General features: G+C 38.0%; 1 protein-coding gene across 2 annotated transcripts in view; it reads left to right on the top strand.

The window, feature by feature from the left end:
• Positions 1–21,823, top strand: part of DCDC2 (doublecortin domain containing 2) — a 221,097-nt gene that overhangs the window by 79,002 nt on the left and 120,272 nt on the right. For both annotated transcript variants that reach the window (XM_030929633.1, XM_010365302.2), the window contains 4 exons: positions 6,190–6,266; positions 6,388–6,519; positions 16,426–16,575; positions 18,259–18,313. In XM_030929633.1, coding sequence (XP_030785493.1) covers positions 6,190–6,266; positions 6,388–6,519; positions 16,426–16,575; positions 18,259–18,313 — 414 coding nt within the window. The remainder of the gene's footprint in view (positions 1–6,189; positions 6,267–6,387; positions 6,520–16,425; positions 16,576–18,258; positions 18,314–21,823) is intronic.

Here is a 21,823-nt window from a genome sequence, read left to right as displayed (position 1 = left end):
TTCATCTAGACTTCTTTGCATCCTAACAAAGTGACATTGGCACTTTCCAATGTCAGTTATCACACATCCCCTCAAAAATAGGACCCGCTCAGTCTAGCAGATCTCATCAGACATCTTAGCCAGTCTTTCTCTCATTTAAAAAATAGTGATACTGAAAAAAAAATGATTCTTTAAAAAATCTTTTTTAGAACAATCTGTAATTTGGATGTATCTGGTGTATTGACTCCTAGATAAATTATTTTCTAGTCTGGTGTCCTTTACTTGCCTTTGGCTCTTCTCATTTATCAAAAAGTGGTGAAAACTGATTCATTATTTTGTAAAGGATTTTGTTCTCTTTGATGCTGTGTACTGTTTAAGTAGTAACAGTGTCCTCTAACATTACCATTTTGAGAACCTACTTTTCCTTAATTCCATACAATAAAGAAAGTAGAGTTTAAGCTTCTTTGTGTAGGTTGGCTTATATTTTGCAAATAAGAAATTTCACTACATATTTTTCTTTAAATGCCTAAGTCTATCTCATGGACAGTCACAAAAATCTGATAGGTATTTTTTAAAGTTATCGAAAATTGGCCGGGTGCGGTGACTCAAGCCTGTAATCCCAGCACTTTGGGAGGCCGAGACGGGCGGATCACGAGGTCAGGAGATCCAGACCATCCTGGCTAACACGGTGAAACCCCGTCTCTACTAAAAAATACAAAAATCTAACCGGGCGAGGTGGCGGGCGCCTGTAGTCCCAGCTACTCGGGAGGCTGAGGCAGGAGAATGGCGTAAACCCGGGAGGCGGAGCTTGCAATGAGTTGAGATCCGGCCACTGCACTCCAGCCTGGGCGACAGAGTGAGACTCCGTCTAAAAATAAAATAAAATAAAATAAAATAAAATAAAATAAATAAAGTTATCAAAAATTGAGCTTTTAAATTGTATGATCAGTTCTTCCAAGAGATTAATGGTCATTAGGTTTTTGTGATGGTATCATTTAACAGCATCCTTTCCTCACCTCCTTAGACAAAGTTTGTTTTTTTTGGACCAGGTTTTCAAGACATGGTGAATGCTGAGATTTGAGGCAGATGGATTCTCAGAAGCATTCAGTTTACAGCCCCAGGGAGCAATATTGCCACTTTATTAATTAGTTCATGGAGCATCCCTTTGGGCTAGTTTAGCAGGATTATTCCTACTTTATAGGTCTAGAAATTGAGGTGTGAAATGTTGAATTGGTTCATGTAAAAAGATTTAGGCAATCAGTGTCAAAATTCAGAATTCCAGACCTTTAGTCAGTTACTCAGTTTATCACCCTTGATCATGTTATTCCAAATGTGTATTTTTAAAGGAACAATTTTGATTTTATTGATTTCATTTTTCATAGCAAACAAATGCATCCAACTTTTAACTTGAATGTTGACCCAGCTGTGATATTGACCTACTGTTACAGAATTTGTGAACTTGACTTAAATTACTTACGTAAACTTACTGGGTTCACATGAAGCATTTTATTTTTGTATGGTCATCTGTGAGATAAACACAATCTAAATCTAAATAAGATGTCAGAGACAGACTGATATGTTGGAAACAGCATGTGATTTGTATCCAAGTTCTGCACTAGACTCCTAGCTCATCCCATTCCAGCAGGGTAAGAATAGTTAAGTTACTTTTGCCACCTTTGACTTCGGAAATATTTCTAAGAAATATTTTGCCTATCTATCTATCTATCTATCTATCTATCTATCTATCTATCTATCTATCCATTCATCCATCCTCCACTCAGGGGTTAGAAATGGGGTTTTGTCAGCCTCTTCAGCCTGCTACAGAATGACTCCTCTCTCTAATTCACTCGGCTAACCTACTTCTCAATATCCAGATAAATTAGGTTTTTCAAGACAATGTTGAGCCCGGTGCAGAATCAAGGCAAGAGGTCAGTCATCAGTGTGTCCTGCTTTTGCTTGGTGTTGATTCCTTCACCAAATGACAAAGTCAAAGTACAAAGTGAAATACTGAATTTTGCAATGATAACTTATCATTTGATTGGTTTCATAGTCACAGATTACACGCTGGTCAGCCTGCTCACTCCATCCTTGGGTACATGGGGGTCTGAGTGGGAATACCTCATGCTTCATCTCTAGGTGTCCATATCCTCAAACTAGGAGTGTTGATACTTAATATTACCCTCATATTTCAAGTTAACATTTATTTTCTTTACTTTCTTTTATTTTGAGATAGAGTTTTGCTCTTGTTACTCAGGCTGAAGTGCAGTGGCACAATCTTGGTTCACTGCAACCACTGCCTTCTGGGTTCAAGCGATTCTCATCCCTCAGCTTCCAAGTAGCTGGAATTACAGGTGCGCACCACCACGCCCAGCTAATTTTTGTATTTTTAGTAGAGATGGGGTTTCACTGTGTTGGCCATGGCTGGTTTCGAACTCCTGACCTCAGGTGATCCACCCGCCTTGGCCTCTCAAAGTGCTGGGACTAAAGGTGTAAGCCACTGCACCCGGCCTGAAGTAGCATTTATTTTTAAAGTGCAAGGGGAAGTGTATGGGCTAATAAGAAAATTGATTTAAAAATTCTAATTTATCATTATGTTCCTCATCATCTAAAGCCATCATGTCCCTAGAGTACCACCAATTGACCAACCCTTTATCCATGATTAGGGCTCTGGAGAAGTTCCTCTTATACCCAGTTGATTTGGTTTAATTTTTTTGTGTGTGGTTTATTACTTAAAATGCCTGCTAAAAATGCATTTTATATAAAAACGTGTTGTTTTTAAAAGTATGAATCACTTTATATAATTGTCTTACTTTTTGTTTCTTTTACAATTCAGGTATACTACTTTGAGTAGTTTTTCAGATTTTCAGTGTATCTGAAAACACTAATTTAGTTATTTTAATTATAGTAACTCCAGGAAATACAACTTTAAGATTAGTTTTCAATTCAGCTGGTTAATCATGAACATTTGGGGAACATTTTTGCCATGCTGAATGAGGAAAACAGTATTATTTAAAACAGATGGTTTGATTGAATTCAAGTAATAATTTACATACTCTGAATCAAATTACAGAATTATTTCAACAATCATGTATTTTTATGAATTTCAATATATTGTTTATAACTATCTGTGCTCTAAAGCAAAGTAGCATGTTTTAGACAACGCAACAAGATTTTTAAAGTTATTTATATAACGTATTAACTGTCACCTTTATTTCAATAATCCAACAAGATTTTAAACCATCAAGAATGGGTATGGTTAGAGAGTCACGCATTGAAGAGATAACAACAGAGCATCCTCTGTATGTGCTTAGTGCATTGCTAGGTAAGGCACTAAGGAGGAATGCTTGAGTCCAGGAGTTTGAGGTGAGCTCTGATCGCACCACTGCACTCTAGCCTGGGTGACAGAGCCACACCCTGTCTCTAAAAGGGGGGAAAAATGATATAACCCTCACTCATAAGTACCAATTTAAAACAATCTCCATGATAAATTATTAAATTAAAAAAGCAAGGTGCTGAAGAGTGGGTAAAACAGGACATCACTGCTTTTAAAAATTATATGTATATGCTATCTACATAAGATAATATGCATGTATATGTATAGATTATCTTTGAAGGAATATTTCTAACTCTGCAGCTTGGTGATTAGGGCACAGGAGTGGGAAGGACACTTCTTTTTTACTCTACACCCCCTTTAACACTTGAATTTTATTCAGGTGCATGAATTACCTGCTAAACATTTTATTTTATTTTTTCTTTTGAGACAGAGTCTGACTTTGTTGCCCAGGCTGGAGTGCAACGGTGCGATCTCAGATCGCTGCAACCTCCGCCTCCTGGTTTCAAGCAATTCTTATGCTTCAGCCTCCCGAGTAGCTGGGACTATAGGCGCACACCACCACACTCAACTAAGTTTTGTATTTTCAGTAGAGACAGGGTTTCACCATGTTGGCCAGGCTTTCTCAAACTCCTGACCTCAGGTGATCCACCCACCTCAGCCTTCCAAAGTGTTGGGATTACAGGCGTGAGCCACCACACCCAGCCCTGTTAAACATTTTTAAAAAAGTCAGCATCACTTAGTGTGATGCTAGGTGTTAGTGTAGGGCTAAGAACCTGTGTGCTTAAAATGAAAAATGTTACTGTGATTAAATTTTAAAAATTGTACTCTAGAGTATTAAATTTTAACAAACATTTATTGTGCAACTCATAGGCATTGCCAAGCACTGTTTTAGGCACTGGAGAGTCACAGAAAAATTATTCATTCTTGTTTCTCTCTGAGATGGCATAATTCTACCAAGAATGGAGTCCCATAAATGATCTAGGGCTACTATTTGAATTTTAAGATAACTAGCAAAGTACATAGCAAATAGTTAGGGGTTCATAGATACAGGTTCACTAAAACTCTACCACTTATGTGTGATTTTTAGGCTAATTAATTAATCAAGCTCCAGTTTCTTTAGTAAATTGGGACTATAGCAATACTACTTCAGGACATTGTTTTCATGATTAAAAGATATATAATGCATATAAATTACTTAGTACAGTGCTTGCCATGAAATATAGCACAACTGTTACCTATTTTTATAAATTAGTGTTGTTTGTAAATTTTCCTTTCAAATCATGGGGTAAAATCACCTAAAACTCAAAGTGCAAGAATCAATACTATAGTAGCTTTAGCAGTTTGAGACAGAAAGTGCAAGAAGAATGAGCAGGGAATGATTGGTGATACCTGAACTGGGCCTTGAAGAGCAGATGGAATTCCAGCAGGTGGAGAAATGAGGAGGGCATTTTAGCCAGAGGGGCAAAGGGAAGGCGTGGATGCAGGGGATGTTTTGGGAATGGAGGGGAGCAGGCTGGTTCGACTACAGTGCGTGACGAGGAGTCTGTGTGGAAGGAGTGTTGGTAGGAGATGAGGGCATCAAGTAAGCGGCTCTTGGTCCCGGGAGTTCTTGCAGGCCATGCTTGAAAGTCGGGATTTATCTTCCAGGGTTAAAGGTGGACACCAGATGGCAGAAGCCTGGAGAGAGGATAGGGTGGGAGGAAGTCAGAATAGGAATAATGAAGAGAGAGATGGCAGCTGTACTTGAGAGGGGCCATAAGGTCAAGGGGGAAGTTAAAGACACCAGGTGGAGATAGAGGGTCTTAAATGAATGGAACAAGCAGAGACAGCCAGGGACAAAATCAAGATGTGGAGTTAGCTTCATAAAGGCATACGGTTCCTTCTTCTGAGACAGGTAGAAAGGAGAAAAATGGTGAGGATATAGATAAGGTGAGTTGTGGAGGGAAGGAAGGTTGAGGGGCTTCGTTCCTACTGGCTTCTATTTCTTGACATTTGGAATGAAATGACCTGCTGAGAGTGTGTGTGCCTGGAGTGGGATTTTAGGGGTTAGGTTAGGGGTGAGGTGAGATGAGAGGTGAGGATTTGGACTGTCCACTGTGGGAAATGGAAAAAGAACCGTGGGAGGAGTGGAGGGCTGGCTGAGCAAGCTGTACTGAGGTCCAGCTGATGGCTTGATGCCGAAAGCTGTTCTCAGGTGAGGGCTGCTCATGCGGCCCCGTGGTTCTAACAGCAGCTGGGACCCAGGAAGCAAAAAGAGAAGCGAAGGTGATCAGACCCACCCAGTTGCAAGGGCTGCAGGAATTGAGAATGCTGGCATGAGTGTACCTGATTCAGTGGGTTATAGGGGAGAAAGTGAAACCTGGGAAAAATTGCTTGTGTCAGTCTTAAGAGAAAAAGGTGGGGTCAGTCACTTGGTGGGGGCCAAGGATCAGAAAGCAGGTGCATAGGAATGGGAAAGGAAAGATGATGGAACACAGTATGTTGGGCTGCAGGCACAGCACTTCAGAGCTCAAGATTTTATAGGATTATTTTATTGTTGTTTTTCAGAATGCATTGTTTAAAAATTGTCTTAATATTTTTGTAATACTCCATGATTTCGGTTTTTTTTTTTTTTTTTTTTTTTTTTTTTTTTGCACAGATCATGAGCAGTGTGCCTAGGGCTTAAGGGAAATTTTTCTTTCTTGAGAGCTTTGTTAAGGGCTTATAATATTGCTAAAGGGTGAGCTCAGAGTTTATATAAATGCTGAGAAAAGCAAGGTTTTAACAAAGGCACAGCAAGTCTCAGGCAGTTCCCTAGAAACCTGTAGATTTTCCTCATAGAAAAAAAAAGCTAATACAAGCTTAGTGATTTATGTTTTTTTTCTTCACTTTTAAAGGTAAAACCAGTAATCCATAGCAGGATCAATGTGTCAGCTCGCTTTAGAAAACCACTTCAGGAGCCCTGCACTATCTTGTAAGTTGAAACCCTTTATACTTCAAGTTAAAATTGGCTTGGTGGTTTCCTTTTGGTTTGGAATTTGTGTTGTAGTTTTCAAGGCATAACTGTTTCAGAAGGTTTGCCTCCTGTTTTCCAGCTTGATTGCAAATGGAGACCTCATAAACCCAGCTTCTCGCCTCCTTATCCCCAGAAAAGCCTTGAATCAGTGGGATCATGTACTACAAATGGTCACAGAAAAAATCACTCTGAGGAGCGGGGCTGTTCACAGGTATGTCAAAACCGTCTTGTAAGTGGAGGAGTTTTCGAATTGTCGAAGATATTCTCAGGTGGCTCCGGAGTCACTGGTCTGTAGATTTGAATTTTGGTTCCCCAGGTAGGCGCTGTATACCTCAGTTTCTTTATCTGTAGAATGGAGATATACCTCATAGCATTGTTTAAAATGAGGTAATCCACATCATACAGAGCTTAAAACAGTCATTGACACATAGTAGCACATCACAAATATTAACGATTTTTATTCTTTGATTTACAGTGACTAGGCAAGCATAACTTCAGTTGAGAAGGATTTTTTGAAAGAGCCAGCCTCTTAACTCTTAATTGTCCTTTTTTTAAAAGGAGGCATTTATGATTATTTGATAGTTTAGACTATTTGCCTAGGGTAAAAATCAGATATCAGGAAGTATTAGTGCATTTAAAGAGGAGGCATAGAATAATTTAGTGGAGTTGTCTAAATGTAAGAAACCAAAAACATTTTTATCAGGTTCTGAAATTTAAGTGAAGATTAAAATCATAGATTTAAATTATGAAGCCTATGAAATTATCCCTCGATGGAGGCTGTCATTTATTTTCCTTCAGGTGGGAGGGTTACAAATAACATATACATGTGCACAACATATTAAAAGTATGTATGGGTACATACTGCTTTAGTACAGTGCACTCTTCCAAGTTTTTGTGTTTTCATACACATATAAAATAGTTCTCAAATGATTGCATATTATGTCTTTCAGGTAAATGTGTATGCAGATTGTTTATATATCTACATGTATTAATATCTACAGTCTCATAGCAATTGAGATTTTAAATATAATTAGGTGTTTTAATTGAAAGGAATACTTTACATGTGGCAAAAAATTCAAATACGGTATAAGTAAAGAGTATTTCTCCTACCTTAGGCACGCCCAATCCCTCTTCCTAGTACTTTTCAGCATCATCCCGGAAATACTCTATGCATATGTAAGCATATACATTTTTAATTTTTAATTTTATTTATTTTTTTGAGACAGGGTCTCACTGTGTCACCTAGGCTGGAGTGCAGTGATGTGATTTCAGCTCACTGCAGCCTCGTTTGCCCAGACCCAAGTGATCCTTTCACCTTAACCACTACACCTAGCTTTTTTTCTTTTTTGTAGAGATTAGATTTTGTCATGTTGCCCAGGTTGGTCTTGAACTCCTGGGGTCAAGCAATCCACCCGCCTTGGCCTTCCAAAGTGCTGGGATTACAGGTATGAGCCACTGTACCTGGACCACTTTTTAAAAACATAAATGGAAATACATACATATACATATATATAAATAAATAAATACATGTATATACACACCCCCTTGATTTTTTCCTATAATAAATCTTAGAGATTATTCTTATCAGCACAGATACCTCTATTTTATTATTTTTAATGACTACGAAATATTTTATTTTTATTTTTATTTTTTGAGATGGAGTTTCATTCTTGTTGCTCAGGCTGAAGTGCAATGGTGGGATCTCAGCTCACTGCAACCTCCACCTCCTGGTTTCAAGCGATTCTCCTGCCTCAGTCTCTCAAATAGCTGGGATGAGAGGCACCTGCCACCATGCCCATCTAATTAAAAAAAAAATTTTTTTTTGTAGAGACTGGGTTTCACCATGTTGGCCAGGCTGGTTTCGAACTCCTTACCTCAAGTGATCCACCCACCTTGGCCTCCCAAAGTGCTAGGATTACAGGTGTGAGCCACTGCGCCTGGCCCAAAGTATTCTATTTTAACACAAGGTATTCCAAATCCAAATTTTTTTAGTAAAAATTTTTAGTTGGGCAGCATCTCATTCTATAAAATAGAATGAATGTTCCCAATCTAATTTATTAGATCAGTTACCTCCTTTTTATAATTTCATTTTTTATTTTAGATTCAGGGAATACATGTGCGGGTTTGTTACATGGGTATTTTGCATGATGCTGAGATTTCGGGTACAGATCTCGTCACCCAGGAAGTGAGCATAGTACCCAATAAGTAGTTTTTCACTCTTTTTCCCTTCCCTCTCTAGTAGTCAACAGTGTCTACTGTTCCTATCTTTATGTCCATCTGTACCCAATATTTAAGTTCCCACTTACTAGTGAGAATATGTAGTATTTGGTTTTCTGTTCCTGCATTAATTTGCTTAGGATTATGGCCTCCAGCTGCATCCATGTTGCTGCAAAGGATAGGATTTCAGTATTTTTTATAGCTGCGTAGTATTCCATGGTATATACACACCATGTTTTCTTTGTCCAGCCCACCACCGATGGTCACCTAGATTGCCTTCCACATCTTTGCTATTGTGAATAGCATGGCAGTGAACATAGCAGTGTGTGCTTCTTTTTGGTAGAACGATTTATTTTCCTTTGGAATTGATGGATATTTAGGTCATTTCTAATCTTTTGCTATTACATGTATATGTCTTTTTGTATAATCAAAGTTTAGAAGTTGAATTGTTGTATTAAGTTTCAAATACCTTTAACATTTTGATAGATACTGCCAATTGCCTTCCAAAAAGTTTATCCTAATTTATATTTTCACTGGAAGTCTATGAGCAGGCCTGTTTGTCATACTGTTACCTGTCTAGTGAAACTAACATTTAGTCTTTTCACTCATGTTGAGTGAAAATAGTATTTCATTGTTTTTGGATTTTTATTTAATATACAACATCATCTATTGACTATTTCTTATGTGTCAGGTATTATTCTCAGTGCTTTACATTTTTGACTTAATTAACTCAATGACCCTATGAAGTAGGTAGTGTTTCTATTCTCTTTTAATAGACATGAAATGTGAGATATAGAGCGGGAAAATTATTTGCCCAGGGTTATGGAGATAGTGAGTAGCAGGGCTGGGATTCAAGCCTAGTAGGCATTCTGGCTCCAGAGCCTGTGTTCTTAATGACCAAGGTACTCTGTAAGTAAATGCCACATATTTATATCCATTGTATGTGAAATGTCTGTCATGGCCTTTGCACATTTATCTTATTGATTTATAGGCACTCTCCAGGGGTCCCCAACCCCCAGGCCATGGACTGGTACCCTTCCGTGGCCTGTTAGGAACCTGACTGCACAGCAGGAGGTGAGCGGCTGGCGAACATCACTGCCTGAGCTCCACCCCATCAGATCAGCAGCAGCATTAGATTCTCATAGGAGCATGAAGCCTATTGTGGACTGTGCATGCGAGGGATCTAGGTTGCGTGTTCCTTATGAGAATCTAATTCCTGATGATTTGAGGTGGAACAATGTCATCTCATAACCATCCTGTCCGCCACTCCGTCTGTGGATAAATGATCTTCCACAAAACCAGATCCTGGTGCCAAAATGGTTGGGGACCACTGGTCTAGACATATTGGGGAAATTGACCTTTTCTGATATGAGTTTTAAGTATGCTTCCAGTTTGCAGTTTCTTTACATTTCTTTTTTTGATACAAATATCTTAAATTTTAATGCAGCCTAATTTTCAGTCTTTATAATCACTACGTTTTATGACTTACTTAGATCTTCCTTACTCCAAGATTATAAGAATATTCTCCTATGTTTTCTCCTTGTATTTTAAAATTTTGTTTAAACCTTTGATTTTGTTGGATTTTATTTTGGTGTCAGAAGTAAAGGCAGATCTCAATAATTGTAATTTTTTTTTACATATATAGTTTTGACATTTGACATATACATAAATGCAAACCTACCCAATAAGTAATATAAAGGACACAAAGATATGTACAGGTAATTTCATAGCCAGATATACCTATTCATACATATATTAATATGAAAAAATTTACACACAGAAATAAAATATATTCAAGTAAAAATATAGAAATGAAAATATAGTTATGTTTCTCAAACACTTGAATACTTGGAGAAACTTTTTTTTTTAAACTTGTATTTTAGGTTCACGGGTACATGTGTAGGTTTGTTACATAGGTAAACTTCTGTCACCGTGGTTTGTTGTACAGATTATTTTGTCACCCAGGTAGTAAGCCTAGTACCCAATAGTTATTTTTACTGTTCCTCTCTCTCCTCACACCCTCTACCCTCAAGTGGGCCCCAGTGCCTGTTGTTCCTCTCTTTGTGTACATGTGTCCTCATCATTTATATCCCCCTTGTAAGTGATACATGTGGTATTAGATTTTCTGTTCCTGCTTTAGTTTGTAAAGGATGATAGCCTCTAGCTCTTTCCATGTTCCTGCAAAGGACATGATCTCACTCTTTTTTTATGGCTGCATAGTATTCCATGGTGTATATGTACCACTTTTTCTTTATTCAGTCTACCATTGATGGACATTTAGTTTGATTCCTTTTCTTTGCTGTTGTGAATAGTGCTGCAGTGAACATATGTGTGCATGGGTCTTTATGGTAGAATGATTTATATTCTTTTGGGTATATACCCAGTAATGGGATTGCTGGTTCAAATGGTAGTTCTGTTTTTAGCTCTTTGAGGAATTGCCACACTGCTTTCCATAATGATTGAACTAATTTATACTCCACCAGTAGTGTATAAGCATTCCCCTTTCTCTGCAACTTTGCCAGCATCTGTTATTTTTTGAGTTTTTAATAACCATTTTGACTGGCATGAGATGGTGTATCATTGTGGTTTTGGTTTGCATTTCTCTAATGATAAGTGATATTGAGCTCTTTTTCATATGCTTGTTGGTTGCAAGTATGTCTTATTTTGAAAAGTATCTGTTCATGTCCTTTGCCCACTTTTTAATGGTTTTTTTTTTTTTCTTGTAAGTTCATTTTTAAGTTCCTTATAGATGCTGGATATTAGACCTTTGTCAGATGCATAGTTTGCAAAAAGTTCTCCCATTTTGTAGTTTATCTGTTTACTCTGTTGATGGTTTCTTTTGATGTGCAGAAGCTCTTAAGTTTCCCAATTGGTAATTTTTTGCTTTTGTTTTGATTGCTCTTGGTGTCTTTGTCATGAAATCTTTACCAGTTCCTTTGCCCAGAATGGTATTGCCTAGGTTGTCTTCCAGGGCTTTTATAGTTTTGGGTTTTACATTTAAGTCTTTAATCCATCTTGAGTTGATTTTTGTATATGGTGTAAGGAAGGAGTTCAATTTCAATCATCTGTATCTGGCTAGCCAGTTATCCCAGCACCATTGATTGAATAGGGAGTCCTTTCCCCATTGCTTGTTTTTGCTTCATCGAAGAACAGATGGAAGTAGGTGTACTATTTTATTTCTAGGGTCTCTATTCTGTTCCATTGGTCTACATGTCTGTTTTGGTCCCAGTACCATTGGTTACTGAATCCATGTAGTATAGTTTGAAGTTGGGTAACAGGATGGCTCCAGCTTTGTTCTTTTTGCTTAGGATTGTGTTGGCTATTTAGGTTCTTTTTTGGTTCCATTTAAATTTTAAAATAGTTTTTTCTAGTTCTGTGAAGAACGTTATTGGTAGTTTGATAGGAGTAATATTGAATCTGTAAATTGCTTTGGGCAGTGGCCATTTTCGTGATACTGATTCTTCCTATCCATGAGCATGGGCTGTTTTCCCATTTGTTTGTGTAATCTCTGATTTCTTTAGGCAGTGTTTTGTAGTTCTCATTGTAGAGATCTTTTACCTTCCTGGTTAGCTGCAGTCCTAGATATTTTCTTTTTTTGTGCCAATTATGAATGAGAATGTGCTTCTGATTTGGCACTCAGCTTGGATGTTGTTGGAGTATAGGAATGCTACTGATTTTTGTACGTTGATTTTGTATCCTGAAACTTTTCTGAAATTATTTCTCAGCTGAAGGAGCTTTTGGGCCAAGACTGTGAGGTTTTCTAGATATAGAATCATGTCATCTGCAAACAGGGATAGTTTGGACTTCTTCTCTTCCTATTTGGATGCCCTTTATTTTTTTGTCTTGTCTGACTGCCCTGGGAAGGGCTTCCAATACTATGTTGAATAGGAGTGGTGAGAGAGGGCATCCCTTTCTTTTGCTGGTTTTCAAGGGGAATGCTTCTAGTTTTTGCCCATTCAGTGTGATGTTGGCTGTGGGTTTCTCATAGATGGCTCTTACTATTTTATGTTCCTTCGATACCTAGTTTATTGAGAGTTTTTAACTTGAAGGGATGTTGAATTTTATTGAAAGCCTTTTCTGCATCTATTGAGATAATCATATGGTTTTTGTCTTAAGTTCTGTTTATGTGGTGAATCACATTTATTGATTTGCGTATGTCGAACCAACCTTGATCCCAGGGATAAAGCCTATTTGATCATGGTGGATTAGCTTTTTGATGTACTGCTGGATTTGGTTTGCAAGTATCTTGTTGAGGACTTTTGTATTGATGTTCATCAAGGACAACAAACTTGACCTGAAGCTTTCTTTTTTACTGTGTCTCTGCAAGGTTTGGGTATCACGATGGTGCTGGCCTCATAGAACAAGTTGGGGAGGAGTTCCTCCTCAATTTTTTGGAAGAGTTTCACTAGAAATGGTACCACTTTTTGTATATCTGGTAGAATTCGGCTGTGAATCTGTCTGGTCCTAGGCTTTTTTTGATTGGTAGGCTATTCATTATGGATTCAATTTTAGAGTTCGTTATTGGTTTATTCAGGGAATAAATTTCTTCCTGGTTCAGTCTTGGGAAGGTGTATGTGTCCAGGAATATATCCATTCCTTTCAGGTTTTCCAGTGTGTGCATAGAGGTGTTCATAGTAGTTTCTGATGGTTATTTTTATTTCTGTAGGAGTCAGTGGTAACATCCCATTTGTCGTTCCTAATTGTGTTCATTTGGATCTTCTCTCTTTTCTCCTTTATTAATTCAGCCAGTGGCCTACGTATCTTATTTATTTATTTTTTTTAAAACACCACCTCCTGGATCTATTGATCTTTTGAATAGTTTTTCATGTCTTGATCGCCTTCAATTCATCTCTGATTTTGGTTATTTCTTGTCTTCCTCTAGCTCTGGAGTTGGTTTGTTCTTGCTTTTTTAGTTCTTTTAGTTGTGTTATTAGGTTGTTCATTTGAGATCTAACTTTTTTTGGGGACAGAGTCTCACTCTGTTGCCCAGGCTGAAGTGCAGTGGCATGATCTCTGTTCACTGCAGCCTCAATCTCCTGGGCTCAAGTGATCCTCCCACCTTAGCCAAGCAGCTGGAACTACAGGAGTGTGCTATCATACCCAGCTAATTTTTTTTTGTATTTTTTCTAGAAACAGGGTTTCAGTATGTTGTCCAGGCTGGTCTCAAACTCCTGAGCTCAGGCAGTCTGCTCGGCTCAGCCTCCCAAGTGCTGGGATTACAGGCATGAGCCACCATGCCCAGCCAACTTTTTGATGCGGTCGTTTAGTGCTATAAATTTTCCTCTTAACACAGCCTTAGCTGTGTCTCGGAGATTCTGGTATTTTGTATTTTTGTTCTTAGTTTCAAAGAACTTCTTGATTTCTGCCTTAATTTTATTACCCCAAAGTCATTCAGGAGCAAGTTGTTTAATTTCTGTGTAATTGCATGGTTTTGAGCAATTTTTAAAGTCTTGATTTCTATTTTTATTGTGCTGCGATCTGAGGGTGTGTTTGGCATGATTTTGATTTTTTTTGCATTTTTTGAGGATTGTTTTGTGGTTAATTTTAGGGTATGTGCCATGTTGCAATAAGAAAAATGTATATTCTGTTTTGGGATGGGAGTTCTGTAGAGGTTTATCACATCCATTTGGTCCAAAGTTGAGTTCAGGTCCTGAATATCTTTGCTAATTTTCTGCCTTTATGATCTAATACTGTCAGTGGAGTGTTGAAGTTTCCCATTATTATTATGTGGGAGTCTAAGTCTCTGTGTGGATTTCTAAGAACTTGCTTTATGAATCTGGATGCTCCTGTGTTGGGTGCATATATATTTAGGATAGGTGAAATGTAATTCTTAATATAATGGCAGATATGAGAGATTTGGTTGCTGCTTTCTTGGGACATGACCATTTTCCTTTAACATTAATCTTATGATTGGCCCCTCCCTATGCTTCAGTATACTCGTATAGAAAAAGCATCCCATAAAAATTTATTGAACTTGCTTTTTATGTTTCTTGTGTTTGTAGCAAAAGAAGAAAGTAGGTCAACAACAGTTATATAAAAGAAGGCTAAAATCATGAATGAGAATTTATTCAGTGCCGGGCCAGGTGTGGTGGCTTACACCTGTAATCTTAGCACCTTGGGAGGCCATGGCGGGAGGATAACTTGAGCCCAGGAGTTTGAGACCAGCCTGGGCAACATAGCAAAACCTTGTCTCTATTAACAAAAAGAATTTATTCACTACGTTCTACCTACCTGCAGAGGAAACAAGTCAAATCTTGGCTGTTTCTAGAGTCCACAGCTATGCTGGCTTTTAATTTCTAGCTGTGAAATTACTACTGATTGAGATATAACTATTTTGAAGAAAAGTGGAGAAAGAATGCTTGGGTCTAGGCCATTGGCTCTCAAGCAGGTATGATTTTGTCCCTTGGGCACATTTGACAGTGCCCGAAACCATTTTTGGTAGTCCCAACTGGGGATGGGGTGGCTTCTGTTACTATTTAGTGGGTGGAGGCCAAGGGTGCTGCTAATAAACATCTTACAATGTACAGGGCAACCTACTCACCTTTCCCACAAAGAATTATCTGGTCCAAAATGTCAATAATGCCAGTATTTTGAAACCCCGGTCAAGTGTTTTTTGGCATAACATCTCACTATGTTGCCCAGGCTGGTCTTGAACTCCTGGACTCAAGTGGTCTTCTTGTCTCAGCCTTCCAAGTAGCTGGATCTATAGGCATGGGCCACCACGTCCAGCCTAAGTTAAGGCAGAAAACATGGAATTCTGGGTTAAGTGTTGATATTTAGACTTGTTAGGAGTAGAGGTACAATGTTATAAAGAAAGAGACTTTACCATCCGTATACTAACTAAAAACACAAATACATTTCAGGAATGTTGGTGGCTATTTTCATTGTATTTCATGGTTCTGTATAATATGGCCATTTATGTAATCAGGAAACAAACTGACAGGTCAATGTTCTGTTTATTTATTTTTTGCCCCTAAGTGACATTTAATCTTATTATGTAATATAGGAAGTCAGAAAGCTTTTTGATGATACTGAAATCCTTCCATTTATTAATAGCTCTTGCTTATAACCTTAAAAAATATGCAGTGTCTTTCTGGTTTAGTTTTCTAATACTTATTTTCCTGTTCTTTAAAAAAATTCTGTGGACATTTAAAATCATCTGGTAAAATTATGACTGTTCTTTTAATAAGTAACATATTAATTGTAGTTCATAGCAGCAATTTTACAGTAAAGGAAGGTTATTGTGAAACTGCTCGATTCTGGGAAGATATAATGTTCACTCTTATTTTGCTTAATGGGGACGGCAAAGAAGCACAAATGCTATGCAGTTCTGTATCATTAACACTGGCAATGGGTTCTTTTACCTCCTGCCCGCTCACCCCATTCTTCCTGACCTGGTTCTCTGTGTGTTTGTATGTAATACTTTGGTTGAGAGCTGTTCTTACACAGAATATGGTCAGAAACTTGTCAGTCTGATGAATATGCTAAGAAAATACAATTTAAAAATATTAAAATATAAATAGAAGGATCAATGTTCAATGGAAACATAGCTTTATTTAAAGCACTGTGATCTGTACAAGTAAATTTTTCTCCCCTAAAATTTTAATATGGCAGCAATAGGGATGCTTATGCCAGATCATCAGGCTTACTGGGATGAAACCCTGTACAGCAAGATAGTCATCGTATCTGCATTATAACATTAGCATTGAGTGGAATCTATTGATTTTGAGGCATCTATAATGCAATAATGAGAATAGTAACAAATGAGCTAAATTAAGCACAGAGTGTTTTTATTTACTATGTAATTTTATTTTTTTGACATCCAGAATACTTTGTAATCTTAAGCAGTTCTTTAAATGTTGGTTAAAATTCTAATTGTTGGTGTTCATATTTTTGACAGGCTTTATACTTTAGAAGGAAAACTTATTGAGAGTGGAGCAGAATTGGAGAATGGGCAGTTTTATGTGGCTGTTGGAAGAGATAAGTTTAAGAAACTGCCTTACAGTGAGTTAATTTTTGACAAGTCAACGATGAGAAGAAGGCCTTTTGGGTAAGTCTTAATCCTTACCACTCCTCATGCTTTAGTTATCACTTGAAATAGCACTGGGTCTTTTGCTGACCACCATTATATTTTATGTAATTGATAATCTTATTTATTCACTTAGAATGGAAAGCATATATAGTATACATTGATCTTTTTTTTTATTGCCATGATGGGAGACTGAGAGCTATTGCACAAAAATATAATTTCTGGGAAGTTATGAAAGACTACATTTTTTTTTTAGCACGCGTGAAATTTATAGTAAGTACAAAAATTTATTATTGTGAAGAAGATACAGGGCAATGAGCTTCTCTATAGCAAACATTATTAGAAGTTTTTGTGTCTTAATAGTTGCTAGACCAAATAACTTTTCAGTTGGTTTAGATAGAAACATCCAAGAGTGTTAAAAAACCCATAATATTTTATACTTGTTTTAATAACTGTAAAATAAAAAAACAACATAATCTCACTTAAGCAAATAGAGAGGATGGGTGTACAGTTAATGCATGTAAGATTTTAAGGATTATACTTTTAATTGCAATATACTGTAAACAGTTTTTCTCCATGAAACGTCATATATTTGTGAAAGATGCTTTATTTCAGCCAAGGAGATACATTGCGGAGTCACCCAAGAAGAGCTCTGGCCCCTGCTGCAGTACCTCTCGGCTTGCTCATGGTGCCCAGGGATCCATCTCTGTTGCTTCTCCCAGAGATTCTGTGGCCACCTTGCCATTGCAAACCAATTTTTTTTGTGGTTGTCATCTGCAGAGATAGAGCAGAATATCACCAGTGTGTTTGCAATTAATTCACAATTTGTGTAACTTGATGGAGAGGCTGGCCAAGAGCTTCTAAATAAGTAATAGATGAAATGGAATTTTAGGGGTGGTGTTTGAACTATGCAAGAGCACATGATTTTCTAGCACTTTTGAATTATTTACCAACTGACTTATTGCTAACCAACCTTACCCATCCATGAAATCAAATCCTTTAGCCATCTTTGCTAGGCAACCCTGGGTTACCCTGCTGTGAACAACAGTGCATACTTGATGATAATAAGAAAACTGTAACTCACGTTGGCCTTTCTCATACAATTAATAAGAATTTTTTTATATATGTGTCCTATTTTTGGAGAGATTCAGTTGGGTTTCAGGATGGGTCTTTTCTTAATAATACAGTTATCAACAAAACAACCTACTCTTACAGCCTAAAAGAATTTTTAGTTTTTTGGTGAGGACAACTTGTTTAAAAACTACCTGAATGCAAATGCCAGTGTTTTATCTCTGCTCTTCTATCAGAGGTAGACATAGGAGACATCACAGAAACAAAGGAAATTTGTTTTTAACTCAGTCTGGAAAAATCATTATTCACATTTGGAAATGATTTTTTGAAATGTAAATAGAACACTTTGGGATCTGGATAAAAATGCTATACAAACTTCAGGTGATACTAAACATTTATTTGTAAGCATTGATTAAAATAGTATACAGGAAAACATCACAAATCTTTTGGGATGGAATTTGGAAATTTTATGATCTTTGCGAAATTGGGAAAGTATATGTTAGTGTATGTTACCTACCTTTTGTGAAACACAGCAGTAAACAGTTGACTTCCAGGTGGGGATGTTAATTATCTTGCATTGTACATTATTTGTAAACAACATTCAGATTTCTAAATTTCAATTTGTTTCCACAGTCAGAAAGCTTCTTCACTACCTCCTATTGTAGGATCCAGAAAGTCTAAAGGGAGTGTAAGTATCAGATGCTTTCCTCGTTAATCTTCTGTATTTTTTATATGATACAAAGAGACTGTCCTTTGGGTTTCAATTAAGTTCCAAGAGATAAAACTTAGGGGCTTTGTTGTGTATAACCAATTAAGTGAAACAGCACTAGAACTTCAATGTTACACTTATGGTCCTAAACAGAGCTAACGTTTTTTAGAACATGTATTTTTAATTTTTTTCCTTGTGTATACACCTGACATAATTTATATTGCACTTAAAATCTTGGCAATAATACATCAAACTATAAGAACCAATGTAGTAGGTCACATCAGTGATCATCCAGTCTTGGTATCTATCTTTAACAAAGACTGAAAGGGAAGTTTTGGTGAGAAAAGGGGTAATCCTCATTCATATTCATTGAAAAGATTGAGAATTGTTCCAAGTATTTAGTTTGCCATCTGAATATTTCCATTTATCATTTATTCGTTGCTAATTCAGCAAACATTTTTAAATCCCTACTCTGTGGGAGCAATGACAGCATTTAGTAGGTAATTTCCTGACCTACTTGTATTTTCTGTCTGCGCTCCCTGATGGGGTGAGCTCCATGCCATGCCAGTGTGGCCTTGGCAGTTCTTCCCGGCAGAAGCTTCTCTTTCTTCCCTTTTGGTTGAATTGCCCGACAAGTTGTGATCAGAACTGATTTGACATCTTCCACCTACACCCTGAATTAACTAAGCAACATTCTTATTTTGGTACTTTGTAAAGTAAATGATTTCTAGGCAATGATATTGTCTCCTAATGATGATTTAGATCCCTCCTTTTTTTGGTTATATCATGTGAAATTCTTGAAAGAAAGAAAAATAATTTTGTATACATAAGTCATGCCAAACTCAGTATAATAGATATTTATGAAGAACTCATTAGCTGGGACTCTCATACTATTTATGATAAAAATAAAATAAAAATTAATACAGCTCTTGCCCTCAAGCAACTTATAATCTACTTGAAATAAAGAAGATAGCTTAAAAAGGCAACAAACAAGCTAATGCTAAATACCAAATATCTAGAGGTTGGTGACCATGACAGGGAGGGAAGGAATGAATGTACAATGGCAGCAGTCCACAGAGGAAGTTGAATTTGAGCTCCGCCTTTGAAACTGTTTAAAATTCAGAAAAAGGTAGATGAGGGGAGAGGACCTTCAGATCCAAGGGAGGGTGAGAGGAACGGGGCAGATGGCATGCGAAGAAGCAGTCACGCTGGCTAACATTTACCAGGCATTTGAGGGCTCAGCACTATGCCAAGCTCTTTACAGTGGTGATTTATTTAACCTCACCCCACAAGGCAGGCATCTTTGTCATCTACATTTAAGAAGGAATGAAAAAAGGAATTACACAGAGTAGAAGTGACAGGTTCAAAGGCTCCCATTGAAGGCGGAGGTTGCAGTGAGCAGAGATTGCCCCACTGCACTTCAGCCTGGGCCACAGAGTGAGACCCTGTCTCAAAAAAAATGAACAAAATAACGTAAAATACAACACAATACAAACAAAGCCTCCTGCTGAGCAAATGGCAGGGGAGGAATTGCATCCACACAGCCAGCTCAGAGCTCCTGCTCCGGAGCCCCAGGACAGTGAGTCCCTTAGGCTAACTGGAACAGATGGTCCTTTTTGGTGTGGGGGCTGATGTGCCTGACATGGTAGGTGGTGGCAGTTATTACGTGACCTTGAATAGCAGAATGAAAAGTCTAGTCTTCATCCTCGAATAGAGGGCAGCCCACAAGGGCTTCTGAGAGGTGATAGTATTAATCTAAGTCCATTTTGGGAACATCAGATCTTTTACACGGAGAAAGAATTCACATGGTGAGAAGCCATAGATAAGTCGACGGTTATGAGGCACTTGCAACTATCTTGGTATGAGGTGAAAGGAGCCTAGACTGGGGAGGTGGCAGAGGCAGCAGGAAGTGATGATCTGGAAGAAACCAAGGAACAAAGGATTTGTGTGATGATTGGGTGCAAGGGGTTAATGGAGAAGTTGGGGCCAAAGATAACAGGTTTTTAAGCCTGGAATTTGAGAAAATGGTAGTTCTGTGGCCATGAAGAGGGCAGCCAGAGCAAAGAATGACTACGTCATTTCAAACATGTTGAGTTGGAAGTATCATCAGGAAACTTAGTTGAAAGTGTGCTGCTGCAAGCAGTTGTAAATGGCAGAGCTGAGGCCTGACAAGGGCATCAGGACTGAAGTTGCAGGGTTTTTTTTGTTGTTGTTGTTGAGACAGGGTCTCACTCTGTCACCCAGGGTGGTGTACAGTGGCATGATCATGGTTTACTGTGTCGCCTTAACCTCCCAGGGTCAAGCGATCCTCTCATCTCAGTCTCCTGAGTAGCTGGGACTCCAGCCATATGCCACCATGCCTGGCTAATTTTTGTGTTTTTTGTAGGGACAGAGTTTCACCTTGTTGCCCGGGCTGTTCTCAAAGTCCTGGGCTCAAGCGATTGGCCTACCTTGGCCTCCCAAAGTGTTAGGGTTACATGTGTGAGCCAGTGCACCTGGCCTGAGTTGTAGATTTGATCAGCCATGTAATGGTCCCAGTTGAATAGCAGACATAGCGTCACTGTGGTACTTCATCACCTGGCACAGCTTGCACAGAGCAGGTCTCACTGGTGCTGCCAAGTGAGAGAATGGATGAGGGGATCCTCGAGGAAGATGGTGCAGTGAGAACTACAGAGGGCCCAGACTTGAGGCAACCTAACTTCACAGGTGTTGGGTGAAAGAGGAGTGAGAAGAGTATTTTAGTAGGTGAAAATGATATCAGAGCAACTATAAAGCTAATACTCATGAAATTAGGGATTGGAAATGGTATTTTGCTTTTTTTGTTTTTCTTTTTTTTTTTTTTTTTATTTTTTTTAATTTTTTTTTATTTTTTTTATTTTTATTTTTTTTTTAATTTTATAAAATATTTATTATGATCTAATTAGCATATCATAAAATACACTCTTAGAGCATACAATTCAGTGTTTTTTTTTTTTTTTTTTTTTTTATTATACTTTAAGTTCTAGGGTACATGTGCATAACGTGCAGGTTTGTTACATATGTATACTTATGCCATGTTGGTGTGCTGCACCCATCAACTCGTCAGCACCCATCAATTCATCATTTATATCTTGTATAACTCCCCAATGCAATCCCTCCCTCCTCCCCCCTCCCCCCCCCCATGATAGACCCCAGTGTGTGATGTTCCCCTTCCCGAGTCCAAGTGATCTCATTGTTCAGTTCCCACCTATGAGTGAGAACATGCGGTGTTTGGTTTTCTCTTCTTGTGATAGTTTGCTAAGAATGATGGTTTCCAGCTGCATCCATGTCCCTACAAAGGACGCAAACTCATCCTTTTTTATGGCTGCATAGTATTCCATGGTGTATATGTGCCACATTTTCTTAATCCAGTCTGTCACAGATGGACATTTGGGTTGATTCCAAGTCTTTGCTATTGTGAATAGTGCCGCAATAAACATACGTGTACATGTGTCTTTGTAGTAGACTAAT

Source organism: Rhinopithecus roxellana, chromosome 4, assembly GCF_007565055.1.
Source record: "Rhinopithecus roxellana isolate Shanxi Qingling chromosome 4, ASM756505v1, whole genome shotgun sequence".
Taxonomy (NCBI): Eukaryota; Metazoa; Chordata; class Mammalia; order Primates; family Cercopithecidae; genus Rhinopithecus; species Rhinopithecus roxellana.
The sequence above is the reverse complement of the archived record's forward strand: the minus strand, read 5'-3'. Positions and strand labels throughout refer to the sequence as shown.